The sequence below is a fragment of the Dendropsophus ebraccatus genome, chromosome 9 (assembly GCF_027789765.1).
Source record: "Dendropsophus ebraccatus isolate aDenEbr1 chromosome 9, aDenEbr1.pat, whole genome shotgun sequence".
Lineage (NCBI taxonomy): Eukaryota > Metazoa > Chordata > Amphibia > Anura > Hylidae > Dendropsophus > Dendropsophus ebraccatus.
The window spans coordinates 87,822,172-87,834,880 of NC_091462.1; the positions used below are offsets into that span (position 1 = coordinate 87,822,172).

Below are 12,709 nucleotides of genomic sequence, written 5' to 3' on the forward strand. Positions count from 1 at the left end.
AATGCAACACCTAAGGGAATAGGTGGCAGATTTCTTGCAAAAATTTCTGAATTGGGTCGACACAGTGATTTCGGCAATAAGACAGTCACAGAAATGACTCACAGAATAAATCACATGACACCATATAATGTGCGGTGTCTAGCAAGCTTCAAGGTGCTCATCCTCCCTACTTACACGTCCTTGGGTCAGCGATTCGAGCAGAGGACATGTCATCACACATACCTTCATCTTGATCTTTTACCTGTATATTAAGACAGACAGGATTATTACATACATCCTTGAATAGAGCAGACAAGACATTCTACAACGTTTTAACAACTATTTCACCATTATCCACATGGGCATAGTTCCCAACACTTCCATTGATCATTTCAATCCAACTATGTATCAGTATGAGTATGCCAATCCAAACGCTTTACTGTATTCCTATCCTATACCTATAATAAAGGTCATGACTATGATGGTTAGTACCAGTAGCGAAAATAGGCGGGGGCCAAGGGGGCGGTCGCCCCCGGGCCCACTCAGGCAGGGGCCCACTGAGGTCTCAGACAGTTAACGCTGTCTGCAAAAGCTATTGCTTTTGCAGACAGCCTTAACACATGTCTGTAGTGGCCCCCAAGAGGGCAACTGCACCTGGGACCAGGAGCAGGGGCCCGCTCAGCTGTCGGATGCCGAGCTTCTGGATGCTGGATCTTCTTCCTGCTTCTTCCTCCTACACGCTGCTGCTGCTGCTGGCCCCTCCCCATCCTCTCCCTCACTGGCTGCAAAACGTATGAGGAGGGAGGACGGCAGCTGGAGGGATCCTCACCGTCTATGGCTGCCAGGCGGGACTGTGAAGACGTCCAGCAGCAGCTCTGGAAGTTGTCAGGTACAGAATGAGGACTGTGTGAGGGGAGTGAGGACTGTGAGAGGAGTGATGACTGTGTGAGGACTGAGAGGACTGTGAGAGGGGAGTGATGACTGTGTGAGGGGAGTGAGGTCTGTGAGAGGGGAGTGATGACTGTGAGAGGGGAGTGAGGACTGTGAGAGGGGAGTGAGGACTGTGAGAGGGGAGTGAGGACTGTGAGAGGGGAGTGAGGACTGTGAGAGGGGAGTGAGGACTGTGAGAGGGGAGTGATGACTGTGTGAGGGGAGTGAGGACTGTGAGAGGAGTGATGACTGTGTGAGGACTGAGAGGACTGTGAGAGGGGAGTGATGACTGTGTGAGGGGAGTGAGGTCTGTGAGAGGGGAGTGAGGACTGTGAGAAGGGAGTGAGGACTGTGAGAGGAGTGATGACTGTGTGAGGACTGAGAGGACTGTGAGAGGGGAGTGATGACTGTGTGAGGGGAGTGAGGTCTGTGAGAGGGGAGTGAGGACTGTGAGAGGGGAGTAAGGACTGTGAGAGGGGAGTGAGGACTGTGAGAGGGGAGTGAGGACTGTGAGAGGGGAGTGAGGACTGTGAGAGGGGAGTGAGGACTGTGAGGAGTGAGGACTGTAAGAGGAGTGAGGACTGTGAGAGGAGTGAGGACTGTGAGAGGAGTGAGGACTGTGAGAGGAGTGAGGACTGTGAGGACTGTGAGAGGAGTGAGGACTGTGAGAGGAGTGAGGACTGAGGGGAGTGAGGACTGTGAGAGGAGTGAGGACTGAGGGGAGTGAGGACTGTGAGAGGAGTGAGGACTGTGAGAGGAGTGAGGACTGTGAGGACTGTGAGGGGAGTGAGGACTGAGGGGAGTGAGGACTGTGAGAGGAGTGAGGACTGAGGGGAGTGAGGACTGTGAGAGGAGTGAGGACTGTGTGAGAGAGGAGTGAGGACTGTGTGAGAGAGGAGTGAGGACTGTGAGAGGGGTGAGGACTGTGAGAGGAGTGAGGGGAGTGAGGAGTGAGAGGAGTGAGGACTGTGAGAGGGGTGAGGACTGTGAGAGGGGTGAGGACTGTGAGAGGGGTGAGGACTGTGAGAGGAGTGAGGGGAGTGAGGAGTGAGGGGAGTGAGGAGTGAGAGGGGTGAGGACAGTGAGGGGAGTGAGGACTGTGAGAGGGGTGAGGACTGTGAGGGGAGTGAGGAGTGAGAGGGGTGAGGACAGTGAGGGGAGTGAGGACTGTGAGAGGAGTGAGGACTGTGAGAGGAGTGAGGACTGTGAGAGGAGTGAGGGGAGTGAGGACTGTGAGAGGAGTGACAACACACACACACACACACACACAACCACCCACACCACTGACCAGACACAGCAGCCAGATATATATATCCATATATATATAGAGGAATGGTCTGTATAGAGTGGTGGTCATCTATGAAGAGGTGGTCTATATAGATATAAAAAATAGATAGATAGATAGATAGATAGATAGATAGATAGATAGATAGATAGATAGTGAGAGATAGATAGATAGATAGATAGATAGGAGATAGATAGATAGATAGATAGATAGATAGATAGATAGATAGATAGATAGATAGATAGGAGATAGATAGATAGATAGATAGATAGGAGATAGATAGATAGATAGATAGATAGATAGATAGGAGATAGATAGGAGATAGATAGATAGATAGATAGATAGGAGATAGATAGATAGATAGATAGATAGATAGATAGATAGATAGATAGATAGGAGATAGATAGATAGATAGATAGGAGATAGATAGATAGATAGATAGATAGATAGATAGATAGATAGATAGATAGGAGATAGATAGATAGATAGATAGATAGATAGATAGATAGATAGATAGGAGATAGATAGATAGGAGATAGATAGATAGATAGATAGATAGATAGATAGATAGATAGATAGGAGATGGATATCTAGCAGCTCATCACATATCTTGGATTGTACATACCAGCTCACCCCTTTTAATGTCTAAAAGCCTATTACCTATACCACTATTATTTTTAGGCAAAGATAATCTGGTTAAAAGGGTTCTCCAGAATTAAAAAAAAAACATAATTGTTTTGTTCCAAAAACAGCGCCACCCCTGCTCTTAGGTTGTGTGTGGTATCACAACTTGGCTGTATTCACTTTAGTCGAATACCACACACAAACTGAGGACAAGAGTGGTGCTGTCTGTGGAAGAAGGCAGCTATATTTTTCTAATGTTAAGCCCTTTTACTTTTTTTGTGGTTCTATATTCCAGATGTAGAAACCTCTTACACGGCTCTGTATCCTTATTCACTATAAGAAATGTAAAAGAATATTCCCTATATTATTATTATTATTATTATTATTATTATTATTATTATTATTATTATTATTATATTATTATTATTATTCAGAAATCCTTGTCACCTGCTGAGGTTCCCCATGGGTAACAATGGTTGGGGGCCCACTCAGACTCACTCGCCCCCCCTAGGCTGAACCCCTAGCTACGCCCCTGGTTAGTACTAAACTGTAGGAGAACTGCTGCTTACCCAGTCACCCCAGTGTGTATGGGACCTATCTATTACATGGTTCAGCTTTGTGGGCTTCTTCTTAAAATCCAGTGTGGGGACCTTCTGCTATGCGACTGTGTAGGTATTAAGTGAGCAGATGTGTACAGAGATTTATCAAACATGGTGTAAAGTGAAACTGGCTCAGTTGCCCCTAGCAACCAATCAGATTCCACCTTTCATTCCTCACAGACTCTTTGGAAAATGAAAGGTGGAATCTGATTGGTTGCTAGGGGAAACTGAGCCAGTTTCACTTTACGCCATGTTTGATAAATCTCACAAAAAGTGTTTGAAAAAAACCCTGAATGGTTTGGTGACTTAAGTGCTTATAGGGAAGTCACTGCTGCTATTGAGCCCCTGAAATCCCCCTTCATGATACCCAGCTATTCCTCATTCTCTCTATTTTATGGGGTAGGACCACAGCCGGGCTGTTTAGCAGCAGCGCACACACAGGACTTCCTTTTCCTGACTTCTCTGGCCAATAGTACTGATGAAAATGTACTAAACAACCTGAGTTGTGTTAGACTGAAACTTTACACTGTACACTACAATAAATGGCATGTAGAGGGAAAAGTGGTCACTGATACACTGGCTTTGCATTGTGCTGTGCTAGCAGAAATACCAGAAACAGCAGCAGAACAGCGAGGAAGAGGTTCCACTAAACACTTGCTACGGCTGTTGATGCTGTTACCAACCTAAAGGGAATAGTAGATTATACTTTAGCAGAAGGTGCACTGTTATGGACACAAGAGAAGCCTTGATTTACCTGTGTGGAGCATGTGGAGCAGACGTACAGCATATTACAAATATGTTTCCTATCACATGAGCAAGAACATAGAGGGTTTCTCTCTTTCATAGAGGGTAGTTTCTTTAAAACTACAGTAGCCATTAAATGAGTTGTCAAGGTAGTCTAAATGTATTAAAATATTGAAAAAAATAAAAGTAGTCATACTCACCTAATGGTGCTTATACAGAATCCCATGCTAAGTGCATGGGAACATCATCTGTGCACTTCTGCTCCATGGAGGTAAATACAGTATACTTTGGGGCTTTTTTTGTCCTGCCATTTCCTACTATCTGTTAATATTTTAAGGGCTTGAAAACCACTTTAAAGTGTCACTGTCATTTTTTTTTTTTTTTTGCAGAAATGAATAGTCCAGGGGATTTTAAGAAACTTTGTAATTGGGTTTATTAGGCAAAAACACTTTCCCCAGGTCCCTCCTCTTTCTCATTCACTTCTCATCATCAGGAAATATCAACTCTTTTACATCAGTCGTGCCCTGTCTGTTCTATGGAGAGGGGAGGAGGGAGGAGGGAGATTAGTCGCCAGCAGAAAACAAAGGAATACACAATGGGAGCTGTGTAAAAGCCGGTATTCAAAGGTCAGAGAGGTCTGTGTTGACTTCAGAGGAGATAGCCCTGTGATGTAGCTGTAAATTAACTCTTTGTTGTCCTGATTTGGTGCCTCATCTCTCTCAACCCCTCCCCTCTCCATAAGAGAACCATGAAGACAGAGGGGAGAGCTTCAAAATGCTTTCTCATGATAAAAATGCATTTTTCGGCTAATAAACCCAATTGCAACGTTTCTTAAAATTGCCTGTACTATTGATTTCTGCAAAAAAAATAAATAAATTAAAAGACAGGTACACTTTAACTCCATGATTCAGATTTATCAAGCTGCCACTGTCTGTTTTTTTTTTTCCAAAGCAACCAATCATAGCTCAGGTTTTATATCTTATTCAGTTCTGGTAAAAAGAATCCCGAGCTGTGATTGGTTGCTGTGGGAACACCAGACTGTGTGGGGTTCAGGCAGCTTGATAAATCAGGGTCTAGGTCTACATAAGGGAGACGATGCTCTAATACCTTAAAGGAGAAGTCAGTGAAAAATTCTTATTTAAGTATTGTATTGCTGTATTACAGCGTATTATTTATTACAGCTCCTGGAGATCACTATAAGAAGTATACAGGTCGTATCTGTGTCTGTGTTACAGACAATTCTTCAAAGCAGAACTTTCTCGCACAGTTTTTGCCCTTTTGTTCCATCGTCAACAATCCCCTGAGCAGGTTGTTTTGTGATTATCGTTCTCACACGCAGAGGAAGACAAACACTAGTGCTGAAATGAACTTCCGCTATGAGTCAGAGTTTTCCAAAACCAAAATCCTTTATTATTATTATTATAAAAAAAAAAGTATAAAAGACATCAAAGTGGATGAAGGATCTCAGACCGCAGTGAGTCACCAGCTCCATCGCCAGCCTTGCTGTTAGGACAATATCCTTGTTTGTACTCACGCATATCAACGAGGTTTCTTTAGATTTGATACTGGGCGGCAAGGACGGCTGTTCCAGCTCATATTCTGAAAAAAAAAGAAAAACATGGAAGTTTTACAATGTCGTACAATGCACTGTGATACAATGACTGCTATGTCCCAAACCTTCTCTTACCCAATGTCATCTGTCAGGAGGCCACCAGAAATGCTGGTGCCATCACACTGAAATCGGACAATGATCCAATGTGTATGGCCAGCTTAAGTACGAGCAATTGTTACTATGCTAGCCTGTGTCTGGGGATATTTGGTCTTTTCTCTGTTCAAAAAAAACAGACGAAACACAGAAAGTCACAGTCCTTTGCTCGCTCAAAGACATGGCTTGGTATTGATTGACAGCCATTCCTGAGCGCAAACAGAACGGGACAAGTCTTCACTGCGCATGTGTACAGCTGCTGCCAGTCCACATTTAGAAGCAGAGAATCTTGGGGGTGCTCACATTGTATGGTCAGCTCTCCTGTCACACAGCATCAAAACCTCTGTAACCACACAGTGATATTATAGAGACTGAATTGTTGCATAACAAAGAGTATTGTCTACTGGTAAGCAGCATAGTTGATAATATAACTAGTAAAAGTTAATAATATAATTGGCCCTCAGCTGATATACAACCTGCATGATGGACAGGTGTCTCTCCTTGTGTAAGTGCACAAAGAACTGGGACTTGCTGTGTTTGGTCTCTTCTTTTGAACAGAGAAAAGACGAAATATCGTCCCGGAGGGAGCATTTGACCATATGTATAACGCTGATTTACACATAGAAAGCGTTTAAAAATAAAGTGAGTATATTGCAAAACTGCTTGAGGTCACAACCCCTGTTGAGATCTCAAAAAAAAATGTTTACGACAGGTATGATGAGAAGTACCAACAGATTCAGCAACTTGTACCTTCGGATAGCTGCTTTTAATACAAGATCTGTCCTGGGGTCCGTTCGGCAGGTGATGCAGTTATTGTCCTAAAAACAACTTTTAAACTTGCAGCCCCGTGCCCAACGGCCAGGGCTTGAAGTATCTGTGCCCTAACTTTGCACAACCCCTCCGTCCCTCCTCCCCACCCTCTTCATCATTGGGAAAACTGCACAGGTGCCTTAACGATCCAGCTCATGTGCCGTGCTCACACAGCTGATGAATAGGAAAATACCTGCCTGGGGCATTCCTAATCATGAAGAGGGCGGGGAGGAGGGATGGAGAGGTTGTGCCAGCCTAATGCATACACAATCTAGGCCGCGCCAGTTTGGCACAGGTCTGCAAGTTTAAAAGTTGTTTTTTAGGAGAATAACTGCATCACCTGCCGTGCGGACCCCAGGACAGATCTTGGATTAAAAGCAGCTATATGAAGGTACAAGCGGTTTCGGGGGGTCAGATTGTGGGTACAGAGTCACTTTAGAGGGATTCTCTACTTTTTTCATTGCCCTCTTCCCCACTCCAACTATTGGGATTATACATGATGCCATTTCCCATATGCTGATATTATCAATCTAAAAACAGCCTGTAGTGTTTAGGGGAATAACCTTCTGCTGGATGTGAAATACGCTGAAATGGCTAAGAAGCCCCCCACAGCATGTCGCTTGTATTGAGGAGCAGCCAGCGTCTATTTTAGTCTGAGTGCAGACAACGCTGGTTTAGGGCCAGGGAAAAGAGATGAGTAAATAAACAGTTTTTCATCCAGCACAAGCGGGGTGTTTGTTCCCGGTAGTGCAGCTGTGCTGTCCGAGGGGGCCGCATCCCGCAGCTGTGACTGTGCTGGATCCAACGCTGCCTCATCATATACAGGACTAGATGATCAGACCTGCTAACAGCACAGGGAGCAGGAGACATAGTGCAGCTGGGAGAAAAACACTAACAAAGTGATATCATTATTAGGGTGCTTCTATACAATACAGGGAAGTTGTATGAACTTGACAATTGTTGTTGGGTTCAGTGCTGTTCACTGTGTATGGGGGTGTTCAAACCAGGGGTCCTGGAGCATTATAGTTCCATATCCCTAATAAAAACATTTGTAACAAGTCCACAAAGAAGGAAAGCACCAGGAAACATGGTACTACAAAAAGTTAGGAAGAACATGGCAGACAGCTAAAGGGGATAGGAATAATTTCCTTGGTCATGATGAACCCTTTAACAACAACTAGCCAAGTCACCCTCACTCTAAATGAGATCAGCAAATCATTGTCAACGTCTACTATCAAGTGAATGTAAATCATGAAGGTGCCCTTTAAGAATATGCCATCTACATCAGATTCCTGGTGGTCACAGTCATTCAGATGGCTGATGGGCCATGGAGCTCCTAGGTCTGGCCACTATTAAGTGAGTATACAGCTCTGTGCTCAGGAAACAATGAAGGCCATAAGAGACTTGCTGGAATGCTTCAGTGCCTTCAGTTGACTTATAGTCAGGTGAGGGAGTCAGACCCCCACCATTCTGATACTAGGCACCGCCACTACTAAATGTCCAGAGCTGTGCTTGTTAAACAATAAAAGGGATGCAATTTTTGTTAAAAAAGCCTGCATACTTATGATGTCTCATACAGACAGGAACTGTCGGCCCCGCTCACCGATTGACTAAGCTTGAAGTCCCTGCTGAATGAAAGGTCATGAGAAGCAGGAAGAATAGGAGAACAGCAGGGACTGGAAGACCTCAGACGGCTGGGAGTTGGTGAAGGTGAGTATACAGGCTTGTGTTTTTTTTTATGACCAGGGAGGCATATAATAAAAAGGTATTTCTGCCCAGAAAACCACTTTAGGTTGTGTAAGTCCACATACTTCAGACCACATGTTCAAGTGGACCTCTAAAACAGGGGTAGGAAACCTTGGCTCTTCAGCTACAACTCCCATCATGCCTGGACAGCCAAAGCTTTAGGGTACAAACACACACGGCATATACGCTGCGTATTTACTGCTGCGATACGCAGCAGATACGCAGCAGATTAGATCTAAATAACTGAACACAGTATCAAATCTGCTGCGTATCTGCTGTGTGTGTTTGTACCCTAAGGGTATAAACCCACACACCGTATATGCAGCGTATTTACTGCTGCGATACGCAGCAAATACGCAGCAAACACGCAGCAAAAACGCAGCAGATTAGATCTAAATAACTGAACACAGCATCAAATCTGTGCCAACAAATCTGCTGCGTATTTGCTGCGTATTTGTTGCGTATCTGCTGTGTATACGGTGTGTGGGTTTGTACCCTTAGGGTACAAACACACACACACCGTATACGCAGCAGATACGCAGCAGATCTGCAGCAGATTTGATGGTGCAGATTTGATGCTGTGTTCAGTTATTTAGGTCTAATCTGCTGCATATTTGTTGCGTATTTGCTGCGTATCGCAGCAGTAAATACGTTGCGTATACGGTGTGTGTGTTTATACCCTTAGAGAAGGTTCCATACCCGTACTCTAAATTAAAGGCATGGCCACCGTATGATTTATATGGCGTGCCTCCATAATATGGAGATGCAATGACACTTTACTCTGGGCCTCAAGCTAATGTGGTAAATGACTATTCTAGCTGCAAATGTCTGTTTTTTGGTGCAATATCTACATAGGTGTATAGAGGCCCATTTCCAGCAACTATCAGTCCAGTGTTCTAATGGTACAATGTGTTTGCTCATTGGCTCAGAAGGCTAATTGATGATTAGAAAACCCTTGTGCAATCATGTTCACACATCTGAAAACAGTCTAGCTCGTTACAGAAGCTACAAAACTGACCTTCCTTTGAGCAGATTGTGTTTCTGGAGCATCACATTTGTGGGGTCAATTAAACGCTCAAAATGGCCAGAAAAAGAGAACTTTCATCTGAAACTCGACAGTCTATTCTTGTTCTTAGAAATGAAGGCTATTCCATGCGAGAAATTGCTAAGAAATTGAAGATTTCCTACAACGGTGTGTACTACTCCCTTCAGAGGACAGCACAAACAGGCTCTAACCAGAGTAGAAAAAGAAGTGGGAGGCCGCGTTGCACAACTAAGCAAGAAGATAAGCACATTAGAGTCTCTAGTTTGAGAAACAGACGCCTCACAGGTCCCCAACTGGCATCTTCATTAAATAGTACCCGCAAAACACCAGTGTCAACATCTACAGTGAAGAGGGTGCGGGATTTTGGGCGTCAGGGCAGAGTGGCAAAGAAAAAGCCAGATCTGAGACTGGCCAATAAAAGAAAAAGATTAAGATGGGCAAAAGAACACAGACATTGGACAGAGGAAGACTGGAAAAAAGTGTTGTGGATGGATGAATCCAAGTTTGAGGTGTTTGGATCACAAAGAAGAACGTTTGTCAGACGCAGAACAAATGAAAAGATGCTGGAAGAATGCCTGATACCATCTGTTAAGCATGGTGGAGGTAATGTGATGGTCTGGGGTTGCTTTGGTGCTGGTAAGGTTGGAAGATTTGTACAGGGTAAAAGGGATTCTGAATATGGGTATCTTCACACGTACCGTATTGCTGCGTTTTCATCGCTGCGTTTTTGGTGCGATTTTTACATGCGAGTTTTGATTTTGTGATGTGAAAATCAAAACGTGCATGTAAAAAACGCAGCAAAAACGCAGCGATAAAAACGCAGCGTTAAAAACGCAGCGATAAAAAAAGCAGCGATACGGTACATGTGAAGGCACCCTAAGGAAGGCTATCACTCAATTTTGCAACGCCATACCATACCCAGTGGACAGCGCTTGATTGGAGCCAATTTCATCCTACAACAGGACAATGACCCTAAACACACCTCCAAATTGTGCAAGAACTATTTACAGCAGAAGCAGCAGCTGGTATTCTATCATAGGTAATGGAGTGGTCAGCGCAGTCACCAGATCTGAACCCCATTGAGCTGTTGTGGGAGCAGCTTGACCGTATGGTACGCCAGAAGTGCCCATCCAACCAATCCAACTTGTGGGAGCTGCTTCTAGAAGCGTGGGGTGCAATTTCTCCAGCTTACCTCAACAGATTAATAGCTAGAATGCCAAAGGTGTGCAATGCTGGAATTGCTGCAAAAGGAGGATTCTTTGACAAAAGCAAAGTTTGATGTAAAAACAATGTTATTTCAAATACAAATCATTATTTCTAACCTTGTCAATGTCTTGACTCTATTTTCTATTCATTTCACAATGTATGATGGTGAAGAAGTGTGACTTCTCATGGAAAACACAAAATTGTTTGGGTGACCCCAAACTATTGAACGGTAAAATATATATATATATATATATATATATATATATATATATATATATATATACACACACACACACACAGTGGTGCCTTGGATTACGAGCATAATTCGTTCCGGGACCGTGCTTGTAATCCAAATCCACTCTTAAACCAAAGCAAATTTTCCCATAAGAAATCATAGAAATGCAGATAATTGGTTCCACGTCCCAAAAATAATGACTTATTATTCTAAATGACGTGTAAAAAAAATGAAACAAACATTCAGAAACAGCAGAATATGTGATATTATAAGTTACTGTACAGTAATGGAGAGGATGGGAAACACAAGGACTGACAGAGACTGCAGGGAGCATGAAGAAATGAGCAGGACAGATGTTGGCACAGTATAGCAGCACTCTCTGTCCGGGGAGAGAGGGGTTACAGCTATGGAGAGATTACCTCCACAGTCCTGTCCCCTGATGTAAGCCCCAGCCTGAAGTGGATCTGCTATGATTTCGAAGGTGATGGAGACGTCCTGGGTCAGAGTACAGTGCTGTAGACCCCACTATGCAGACCATACCCCTCCCCCATTCTGCCTCCCACCCAGTACAGGGAGCTCTTAAACCAAAGCAATGCTCTTAAACCAAGTCACAATTTTGAAAAACTGTGAGCTCTTAAACCAAAACGCTCTTAAATCAAGTTACTCTTAAACCAAGGTACCACTGTGTGTAGATAGATAGATAGATAGATACATACATACATAGATAGATAGATAGATATTCTTTGCACTCCTGGCTGGAAGGCACTCGTGATGTCCCAGCAGTCACATGATGGAAGGACATACAGTATTTTCCTGCGTATAAGACTACTTTTTAACCCAGGAAAATCTCTAAAGTCAGGGGTCGTCTTATACGCCAGGTGTTGTCTTATAGGGCGGGTGCTGAAAAACCTCCCCACCGGCCGCATCCCCACCGTATGAGGTAACAGTATGAAGGGCAGAGCAAGCTGCAGACATCCAAGGTATGGAAAAAGGAGATGCGGTAGAGTGGCGCTGTGCCCAAAAAAACACACCTTTCACCCATATGTACTAGTATTTTTATTTGGTGTGCGTTGGAAGCGGGGTAGTCTTATTAGGCGAGTATATTAGAAACTCTATGTTTTAACTGGAAAACTTTGGGGTCGTCTTATACGCAGGAAAATACGGTACATATGCACAGACGTTTAGTGCTGGCACACAGCGGTGACCCCTGTTCTGTAATAGTCCCGCGTGTACTATTGATTATTACTTCAATATGCTGACCCTGATGTCATCTGAAATTATAAGAATAATATACTGGACTGTATATGACTGTATAGTGCACTCTTCCCCAACCAGTGGCTTCTTTGCTGATGCACAACTACAACTCCCAGCATGCCCCGACAGCTATATGCTGGAAGTTGTAGTTTTACACTGGTATAGAGGGTTTTCAACACTCTCCAGCTTCAACTTTCAGGGCATGCTGGGAGTTATAGTCCTGCAACAGATGGAGACTGACAGGCTGGTGACCAGCAGTAGGCAACGTTTTAATAGCTAGGCACTGAATAGTGCAAACTATGGTGTGTGTGTGTGTGTGTGTGTGTGTGTGTGTGTGTGTGTGTGTGTGTGTGTGTGTGTGTGTGTGTGTGTGTGTGTGTGTGTGTGACTAATCGTGTGTGTGACTAATCGTGTGTGTGACTAATCGTGTGTGTGTGTTTTACCTTCACAGATCTGCTGCCATAGACTCCTGGGTACAGACGCTCCATTGCTCACTGCAGCCATAGTACCGGCAAGGGTTGTCATGGTAACGAGCAAACAGAGACTT

The 12,709-nt window shown here is 44.1% G+C and overlaps 1 protein-coding gene across 2 annotated transcripts in view; it reads right to left on the minus strand.

Moving 5' to 3' along the window:
* Positions 1-12,680, minus strand: part of IQCK (IQ motif containing K) — a 67,513-nt gene extending 54,833 nt beyond the window's left edge. Inside the window, exons 1-3 of one of the 2 annotated variants that reach the window (XM_069983771.1) lie at positions 12,606-12,680; positions 5,696-5,760; positions 223-241 (exon numbers count right to left, since the gene is read on the minus strand). In XM_069983771.1, coding sequence (XP_069839872.1) covers positions 223-241; positions 5,696-5,760; positions 12,606-12,666 — 145 coding nt within the window. In that variant the 5' untranslated portion in view covers positions 12,667-12,680. Of the gene's footprint in view, positions 1-174; positions 242-5,695; positions 5,761-12,605 lie in introns of both variants that reach the window. The other variant, XM_069983770.1, reaches the window with a different exon arrangement.
* Positions 12,681-12,709: the final 29 nt, after the last annotated feature.